The following is a 10169-nucleotide window of genomic DNA, read 5'->3' on the forward strand; positions in this document are numbered from 1 at the left end:
CGGCTGCAGTCTTGTGCCAGACTTCTCCCGGGGGAGTGTGGGCCCTGGATTTGTGTGCGGGATGACAGCAGGCTGCTGTCCCTCCCCCAGAGCACTGGGATTGGAAAGGACCTCAGGGACAGACTGCAGACACTGGCCCCTTACAGATCAATATCAGAGCAGCCCTTCCCCCTTCCTCTTCTGAGTTTTTGTTTCCCTGCAAACCCACCTCCGAAACATTCCAAAACGTTTCAGATGATTTTGTTTCATTTTGGAGATGTTTCAGAGCCTTCCATTTCATTTCCTGCCCCTGGGGCAGGGGGCTGGACTCGATGATCTTCCGAGGTCCCTTCCAGCCCTAATGTCTATGAAATCTATGAAATTTCAGATTCAGTGTTTCAGATTCAGTGTTTCATTTAATTCCAAAATGAAATGGCGGCCAAAGTTTCTCACAGCCCTAGTATTTTTTATCTTGAAATCATATAACTCAGGAATGCATACATTCCTGGGGAATCCTTTTGCAGCTTTCTGGCCAGGGGATGGCTGTGGAGCCCTGCTGGTTGCATTAGTGAGGGTGCAGTATCTATATAGTGGGCAACATGAGCTGGTTTCAAGGGCCTGTATGATCTTGGGACCTCACATTTGGGTCTTAAAGGAGGGCAGGGCAGAGGGTATAATTGTGGATGTGCTGACTTGGGACTCGCACACTCTAAGTTCAAATCCTGGCTTTGCTACAGATTCTGGGGATTCCTGTGGGGTAAACCACGAGTGGCTTAGTCCATTTTCTCAGAAGAGTGAACGGTGTTTGCAGCTTGTGTACTGAGCTCTTTGGAAAGCTTGCCTCTACAGCTCTGAACCTCAGTTCACCATCTGTGGGAGAGGCAGAATCTGCAGACCCTTGAGCTTAATGGCAAGGGAAGCTTCTCAGGTGGGGACCCAGCCGTGGGAGAGAGGTGTGAAAGGAGTGGTTTTGGCTGAGTAGGAGCAGGATGCAGTGATTTTAATGTTGACTTCAAGGGGTCTTGAGTGTCCATGGGTCTCTGTGACCTGTGACAGGTTTGCTATCAAACTCCGTAAGCCTTCTCAGGCAGCTGCATGCCATGTCCTGTTGAGATTTCTCTCCCACCAGGGCAGTTCCATACATTCTGGTGGCCATGTGTCTTCACCAAGCAGCTCTTGTCTCCTTGTGCATATTCATAAAATGTTGCACCCCACACACTCCTGCGGTCACAGTTCCCTGGGATAAAGGCCCTTGTCTTGTGGTTACTTCTCCTGCATGGGAAGGGGAATCAGCTGGGTTAGTATTGATCTGACTGCTTCTGCATTTTGGGGGTTGGTACTGTATTAATGATACTTGTGTCAGTTGATTGCTCCAACTGTTACATGTAGACAAGGCCTAAGAATCCTAAAGACTTTTCCGGCAGGGCCTGAGACTGTGACTTTTGAGAGCAGAAAAGCAGAGCCTTGTATAGGTGTGTCTGCAGCAAGCCTAGAGGGTATGAATGCATTGGGATGACTCGGGATTAATGACTTGGTTGCAGGGGCAGGGACATTTTTGGGTTTGGGTGACCTCTGCAAACTTGTAGCTAGCCATGTTCCTGTAGCAGCAGGACAGTGGCTCTCTGTGGCAGCTGACTCAGGTTTCTCTCTTTCAGGACAATAAGATTGAGAAGGCGGTGTCTGCTGCCCACACCTTTCTTCAGAAGAATCCCAAACATGAGATGACCTTAAAGTACCTGAACTATTACAAGACGATGGTGGACGTGGATGAGTATCTTGTGGACTTGGAGGCCCAGCCATATGAAGTGAGTGAGCCTCAGGGGCTGAAGTGGGAGGAGGTTGGTGGGATGCCTGGGGCAGTAAGGCTGCAGGTCAGGATCGAGGGCACTGCCATTTAGTTGGGTGGAGAATTTCATAGATTTTATAGACATTAGGGCTGGAAGGGACCTCATAACATCATCTGGTCCAGCCCCCTGCCCCAGGGGCAGGAAGTCAGCTGGGGTCATAGGACTCCAGCAAGATAATCATCCAAGCGCATCTTGAATGTGTCCAGAGTAGGTGCTTGTACCACTTTTTGGGGAAGTCTGTTCCAGACTCTGCATACTCAGACTGTAAAGAAGTTTTTCCTTATGTCCAGTCTAAAACTGGCTTCCAGCAGTTTGTGACAGTTAGACCTTGTTTTCCCTGCAGGAGCCCTGGTGAACTGATGCTCTCCTGGGTCCTGATGAACACCCCTGATATAGTTATAGGGAGCCACTAAATCCCCCTGAGCCTTTTCTTTTCCAGGCTGAAGAGTCCCATCAGCCTCTTCTCATGTGGCCTCCTCTCTTGACCTCTGATTATACACGTGGCTCTCCTCTGAACACTCTTGAGCTTCTCCATGTCCTTTTTAAAGTGTGGAGCCAGCTACAGCCTCACTAAGGCCAAATAAGGTGGGAGAGTATCTTCTTGGGTCTTGTTTGAGATGCATCAGTAGATGCAGGCCAGGGTTTTATTTGCTTTGCCAGTTGTGGCATCACACTGGTGGCTCATTGTCATAATACGGCCACCCCTGGGATGGCCGTGATGTCCCTAGGGCACCATGACCATGCTGGCTCTGCCCTATGGGTGCCTACTAATCTCGCCTGCTATGTCTTGATGTTATAAATGATGGATTGGGAGGCTGCCCTTGAGTTGCTCCTTGGTCACAGTCCTGATAGTCTCCCTTGAACCCTGTTGGTTGCTGGACCCCTTTATTGGGCCTCACATTTAGGGGGTGTCTTATGATACCCTCCAGCTTTATGGGCTAGATACGTGACTCGAAAACTGCCCCAGGCCTCGCAGATGCTATGTAAATGTTGTCTCCTTGTGTTGAGGCCTCAGCTTAGTCTGGCCTCATTAACTGCGCCCACATTGGCGCTGGGGTCTGCTCACCCCTGGTCACGGTGCCCACACTGGCCGCAGCCCAATCCACCAGTTTACAAACAGAAATCAAAATATAAGCCCCTGGGCTATAACATAATGCAAGCAGTTCAGGGTGTGCTCGGTCCTTTTAAAAGAGTTAAACCTCCCCTCTTGCACTAAATTCCTTGTAGGCAAGGGTCCCTGGTGAGCTCCTGGAGCCCCTTAATCCTACCAGAAATAAAACAGGCAGTCAAGCATCTCCACTTAGCTTCCTCTAAGACAGCTTCTTCCCTGTTGGCTGCTGGCAGAGAGCTGACCCTCTAGTCCCAGCCCTGGGGTTTATATGTGCCCAGGGCCCTGTCTCTTCCAGTCAGCTGACCGGCTGCAGATGCAGGCTGATTCCCTCATTAGCCTGCTGCCACAGTAACCTGCAGGTGTGGGGTTCCTGCCTGACTGCTAGGGCCCTCTCCCTAGGCAGTTTCTGCCCTTAAAGGAGCAGGCGCCTTAGTGCCCTACGACACTCATATTTGTCTTGTGGTCAGTCACGACCTCCAAGTCTCAGACAATGCTAGTGAGTGAACCACTGCCAAGGCTATAGGTACGATGTGGGGATTTCCTCCCGAGGTGGAGAACATTGCATTTCTCTATGTTGAAGGTCACCAGTTTTTATCTGCTCACCTTGCAAGCCTGTCCAGGTCGGCCTGAATCCCCAGCCTATCCTCCAGTGTGTCCCCACAGTTTGGTATCATCCGTGAACTTGGCCAGTTAATTTTTGACACCTGAATCCAAGTCGTTGGTGAATATATTAAAGAGTATTGGTCCAAGTACTGATCCCTGAGGGTCATCATATACCATGTTGACTCGGTTCTATCAACAATCACTCTCTGGGTCCAACCTTGGATCTAGTTTCCGAGCCATTGGACCATAAGGTTGTTGAGGCTGCAGTTCCCCAGTTTTGCCATGAAGACATCATAGGGGACCAAGTCAAAGGCTTTTTTGAAACCTAAGTAAATGACATCAAGCTCTACCCCCTGTCCAGGTGACATATCCTGTGGTCATAGGAGATGAAGTTGGTCAGGCACGACCTACCTGAAATGAGCCGTGTTGGCTGTCTCTCAGAATGGCGCCTTCTGTCAGCCTGTTGTTGATGGAGTCTTTGATAATTTTTTCTAAGATCTTCCCAAAGATTGAGGTCAAACTGGTTGGCCTGTAGTTCCCTGGATCTTCCTTCCTCCCTTTCTTGTAGATAGGTACCACATTGGCCTTCTTCCAGTCTTCAGGAACCTCTCCTGAGTGCCATAAGTTCTCAAATATCCACGCCAATGGTCGAGTTATAATGTCGGCCAACTCTTTTAGCACTCTTGCATGCATTCCATCAAGGCCCAGCGACTTATGGATGTCCAGCCTCTCAAGGTGTTTCCTCACAAGGTCTTCACCAAATGTAGGCATATGGTCACCCGAATCATAGAGAAGTAGGGGTGGAAGGGTCTTTCAGAGGTCATCTAGTTCGACCCCCCCCTGCCTGAGGCAGGACCAGCCCTATCCAAACCATCCTATACAAATCCATAATCCAGCCTCTTTGTAAAGCTACCATCAGCCCTGACACAACACAGGACATAACACCCTAACCTACCACAGGTAAAGCAGCCGAACAATAGCAGCTAACCTCCTTCAGTAAAGGTTATTAAGATACACTCAAGAGATAGCAGGTAGAGGGCCATGGCCCCACTAGAGAGGAAGGCAAAAACCTGCCAGAGTCTGTACCAGTTTGACTATAGGGTAAAATTCCTTCCTGACCCCAAATATGGCGACCAATCTGACCCTGAGTGGAAGGGCAAGACCCTCTAATCAGGAACCTCTGGCTTTAAGTCCCAGAAGGAACAGTGGCATCCCTCTGCTGGGGCCTGAAGCTGGAGGTTCTTGGAAACCTCAGGATTGAGAGAGAGAGCGAACCTTTAGAGAATGAGAGTTCCATTGCATCAAAACTTTTGAGGTTTAAGCAGAAAGCTGACCTTCCAAAATTGTTCATGACATACCCAGGATAACCAAATACTGTTGGTACTCACTAGGAATGAAGGATACATAGATCCAAGTCTCTGCTCTGAGTCGAGTGGAGTAGAGAGGTAAATCTGGGTTTCCCTTGTGAACTGAGATAATGGCTGTTTCAGAGTATCTAAGTGCCTCCCAACGTTTCATTGAAAAATTCCTGAGCAGCTCTTGTCAGCAGAGCTATGCACATAGGGGAGCCCAGGACTGAAACAGCAGGGGAAATGTGAGTCAGGCCTGGGTTGGTGATCCTTAGAGTAGATTGGGCATCTGAGGGTTTTTTTGACAGTCCCTTTTGTCCTGCAAAATGAATCCTTCATTGCACTGAACACAAAAGCAAATTGTATTAGGATTCTCCAATTACAAATATTGGTAGCAACTAAAGAATAAAATAGTTCATATTTAGACTATTTTTATGATCCAAGCAGGAATAAACAAGTCTTAAAATTTAGGATTATAAGATGTAGAGATTCCAAGAATTTCAGATAGGTGGTCAGCCTATTAGGAAGATCTTACTCAAATCTAGAGACTAAGTTCTAAGAAGTGTTGGATTTTCGTTATGTCTGCAGAAGGGAACCTCAGCGAAGAAGGCCAGAGGAACACGACTCAGAGCATTGAGCCCCTTTTTATTCCCCTCCTCAAACAAAGATGTATAATATTATGTGGTAGAAACTTTGACGAGTGTGATCAGAAAGGAGACGCTCTCATGTCATTGTGTTGGTCAAGCTAGAACACATTGACCTGACCTTGTAATCAAGATTGGCAAGTATTTTCAAGACATTTCTGTTGCCTATGACTCAGTTTTTTTTATGCTACTTCTTATGCATTATGCTAATGTGGTCTAACTTAGAGTTAAGATAGCTAACACCCAGCTATAAAGCTACTATAATGCAAGCTAAAATGATTTTAGCTTAATACAAAGGTCTATAGGGTGCCTGTAGCTGGCATAACAGAGGGCTGCATGTTCAGATTGGGGATAATTTTGATGGTCTGGGCAGGAAACTTTGGCATCTTCTCCCTGCATCATTCCTGGCTGTGGTCCCTGTCAAAACAAGTTATTTCAAGGGCTATTTCTTTCCTTTCTGCCCTCTGCATGGGCTTCCTGCTTTGCTTCTTACAGGATGCTTGGAGGAGGCAATTGATCTGAAGCAGCAGGAGGGGCTGTTTTGCACAGCATCCCCTCTTAGATTGGTCTGGCTGCTCTTTGCTGGACATGGCAGGCTCCAAGGTCATGGAGCCTGACAGAAATGGCAAGTTGCAGCTATTCTAACTGCAGAGCTCCCTGCTCCGTCAGGACAGAGAGGAAACTAGGGGCGTTTTTACATATGTAAGTGCCGCAGCATTGGGCACTTTGAAAAGTGCCCGGTGCTGCGATGCTTGCAGTTGGATAAGCAGCAAAATGTGCATCAGCGCTGAGAAAATGGTGGTGCGCTTTTGAACTAAAACACGTAGAAGGTGCTTTAGTTCAAAAGTGCACCGCTGCCATTTTCTGCAAGCTGATTTCAATTTTGTCACTTATACAACTGCACGCGATGCAGCGCAGTATGCGTCAGCTCACATGCAGAGCAGATTCAATTAATCGAGTCTGCTCTGAAGCGGCGAACCTTTGGCATGTCACAGGACCAACAAGTATGTGTATAAATGCCCGGTGTGTTTGCTATCTGAAGTTATACCAGTGTTAGCTGATAAGAGCTGAGCTAGAAATAGATACTGTCTAAAGGCAAATATTAGTCAAAGGCCAAACCCCTCTTCCCTGGCCTGGGGCTTCCTTGTATTTGCTGTTCCAAGGCTGGGAGCATCTTGCAGCTGATGGAAAGAAATGCACAATTCTGGAACTCTGGAAGGAGTTGGGAAAATCTCCGGAAACCCCCCCAGAAAGTAGGTGGTGATGTCATCACCGTCACATGCTAATATCAGAGCTGGATTTGGCTTTGGCACAAGTACATGTGGCTGTCACCAGAGGGCGCTTAAAGGGAGCTGTCTGTCTTTTTAGACCAGGATTAACTGGGTCTGTTCTGTCCCCTTCTGGCTGGTATTGTGACATAAGTTAATAGTGTCCAGACAGCTGGTGTCCAGAGATGATGATGATTTAGTTTTATATCGAGAACAAGATTGGGCTTTATGTGGACTGAGCCTAGGCAGAGGGATCAGCACGTGCCTGAGATGACAGCTTCAATCACAGGCATTAGTTTACTGAAAATGTTCATGGGAAGGTGTTGGGAGACTGGTGTGGAGTCCTTTGCATAGGGCTGAATTCCACCCAGCCATCCTGTGTGGGGCAGGAATGACTGAGTGAATCCCATCCTGTTACCATGCATGACTATGTCTTGGAGAAGACCAGTGAGTGAGGTCTGCTGCTCCCTTGCAGACAGTGTTTGTGCGGTCAGTAAAGCTGTATAACAGTGGGGATTTCCGGAGCAGTGTCACTGACATGGAGCAAGCACTGGTGGAGTACTACAAGGCCTATGAGAACTGCCTGGCAAGCTGTGACAGCACCTATGAACTGGAGGAGTTCAAGGACTTCTACCCAGCCATCGCAGGTGAGTGTGGGGCCTTCTCCTAGCCTATGGTGGGGTTCAGGGTCTCGGAGCAATGGCAGCCAGGAGGGGAAAGGTCAGAGGTTGGGTTTCCCCTGAGCCAGGTGACCTCTTCATTTTAGGACAGACGTGTGGGTGCAGAGCCTTTGCCTGTGGGTCTCAGCAAAAGGTGACTCCATGTCTGGCACGAAACGATCACTAGCAATGACTTCCTTATGGACTGGTTGTTTGTAGTGCACAGATTATCAGTGGCTAGCCAATCTCTTTGGTATCAGCCTTTTCATGTAAACCAAAGACTGTCAGGGCTATGGAGGGGAGACCCTGTCTGTCCACAGAGACTACCTCTCCTCCGTGTCAGGGCTGAGTGGGGGGCTGCTGTGTGGGAGGCTGGGACTTGATTTCCTTCTATCTGGGCTGCATCTAGTTCAAGGTTGTACAGAGCAGGCTATTTCAGGGCCTAGTACCTTTGCTATCTTTGGTCAAATGATGGAGTTGGAGGCTGCACTTCTTGCCAGCGGGAACAGCAAGAAAGACATATGGAAAGGATAAACCCTTCATGCCCCAGAACCCTCAGAGACCTGCCAGAAAGCAGAACCCTTTGCCATTTGGAATAAATCACTCTGTGCATAACAGGAGCATAGGGAAGCCACCCCAGGAACAGGTTATCCTCTAACTAGCAGCTGATGGGGGAACAAGGGCTTACCCCCTGAAGCATCCTGTAATGGCCACTGTGGGAGATGGGCTTCAGCTTAGCCAGAATGTGCTGATGGGCATCTCTTCCTAGACCACTATGTGGCTGTCCTGCAGTGCCAGGTGGACTGTGAGACTGACCTGACTCCCAATGTGGGTGGCTACTTCGTGGAGAAATTTGTGGCTACCATGTACCACTACCTGCAATTTGCATATTATAAGTGTAAGTAAGTCGCTGTGCTTGCTTCTGGGACTGCTGCTCACAGGGTGTGTTGGGGAGGGGAGAGTGACAACCCCTCCACCTTTTTCCCAAATGTTTCCTTGCCTGTATCTCCCCTTTGTCTGTAGCCAGCACTTGGACATCTCAGAATCTCCATTCCTGTTGAGACCTCCTTCCCCTCTGACCTGTCAGTTCTATGATTTTGGGGACTTCTCACAACACGGCCCCTTGCATAGGATGGGAGGATTGGCGAGGCCTGGTGGAGGGCGGGCTTCTCATCACACAGTCCTCTTGTAAAGGGAGGAGAGGGATATTTCTCTGTTCTCTGCCCCCCAGTCACATTCCCCCATGTCTGGCTGCTGGGCCAAGGGGGAAATGTTTCTGCATACCATGTCCCTGCCTGCTCAACTCCTGTTTGTCTACGGAGTATCTTCTCTCCATGCTCCCTGTGCCCAGCCTTGTGCCAGGGGGCATGTCTCTGTATCATGTGTGTGGCCCCCATGGAGTGGGGCATGCCTCTGTCTCTGGCTTATGCCCCCACCCCTCCCTCCTTTCTGTGCAGTGAATGATGTGAAGAATGCAGTGCAGAGTGTCTCCAGCTACATGCTCTTTGACCCTGGTGACGAGGTGATGCAGCAGAACCTGGTTTATTACCGCTTCTACCGGGAGCGCTGGCATCTGGAGGAGGAGGACTTTAACCCCCGCCTGGTGAGTGGCTTATGGGGCTAGGGTTGCCAGAGGGATGGTGAACTAATTTGCACAGTCTGATGGCTGCCTCTTGAGCCCCTCTGAGCTTAGCCCATGGGCTTCTGGGAGACATCATGTCCTCCTCTTTCACCCTACTCTGACTCCCAGCCTGGTGTGGCATGGGGAGACCTGGGCAGGAGTGATTTCAGTTCCTGGGATGGGGAGCTTTGAACTGCTCTAATACACTGTGAGGGGCACCCTCTCCAGTCCCAGCTGTAAGGGAGTTGCAGTGTACAGGCTGATTTAAGGAGTGCTGAACAATAATAGCTGCAAATGTAGTTGCTTTTGCTTCATGGCCTTTGGTTCTGAGACGTTGCAGTCCTGCCCAGCACAGATACAGCACAGCTTCTGGCTACGTTAGCCCTTTCCATATGAAGCAGATGCCAGCCCTGCATGGGAGCTTATCTGTTTGGTTGCTGCCTAGGGGATGGGCAGCAGCAGGAGGAATTGGGCTGATGGTGTCCTTATCCATCCTCTCTCCAGGAAGCACTCCAGTATCACAACCAGACAGCCATGCAGAAGAAAATGTTGGAGTTTGCCAGGCAGTACCTGCAGGCTGATGATGAGGTGAGCTGGGGCTACAGCAGGACACCGGGGTGGGAGGAGCCCCTGGGTAGCATTCTGCTGCTAGAAAACTGTGGTTTGGCACCTGAGCCAGTTTTGCTAGCTGAGCAGGGCTGGGCCATGTCACTGTGTGGGTGGGAGACCTCCAAGAACCTCTGGCTTACGTCAGAGATGGAATAATGGGAACTCAGTGGTACCTGGTGCATCTGCTGTGCTTCACTCCAGAGGTGGCTGCATTTTGGTGCTGGGAGAGGTGACTCCTACATCATTGCTTAGGCTGGCTGATGTTTCTGAGGTGCTGGCTGAGTAGGAGGTTCTGGTGCTGCAGAAAAGTCTCCAGGGAAAGGGGGAGCTCACATTTAAAACTAGATTACCCAAAGCCTTGGAGAAGAGACTTGAGGGGGCAATTTGGCATTGGTTCCTGGGGTGGGGGGAGGACTACATGAGCCCTGAGGGGGACAGGGGCTGATGGAGAGCTCTGGAGAACAGCGTAATGTGATCCT

General features: G+C 49.5%; 1 protein-coding gene across 1 annotated transcript in view; it reads left to right on the forward strand.

Moving 5' to 3' along the window:
* Positions 1–1605: 1605 nt before the first annotated feature.
* P3H4 (prolyl 3-hydroxylase family member 4 (non-enzymatic)) overlaps positions 1606–10169 on the forward strand; it is a 10199-nt gene continuing 1635 nt past the window's right edge. Inside the window, exons 1-5 of the mRNA XM_019506359.1 lie at positions 1606–1784; positions 7277–7448; positions 8230–8358; positions 8918–9063; positions 9586–9669. Coding sequence (XP_019361904.1) covers positions 1701–1784; positions 7277–7448; positions 8230–8358; positions 8918–9063; positions 9586–9669 — 615 coding nt within the window. The 5' untranslated portion in view covers positions 1606–1700. The remainder of the gene's footprint in view (positions 1785–7276; positions 7449–8229; positions 8359–8917; positions 9064–9585; positions 9670–10169) is intronic.

Source organism: Gavialis gangeticus, unplaced genomic scaffold (genome assembly GCF_001723915.1).
Source record: "Gavialis gangeticus isolate Ggan-Ray unplaced genomic scaffold, GavGan_comp1, whole genome shotgun sequence".
NCBI classification, from domain to species: domain Eukaryota; kingdom Metazoa; phylum Chordata; order Crocodylia; family Gavialidae; genus Gavialis; species Gavialis gangeticus.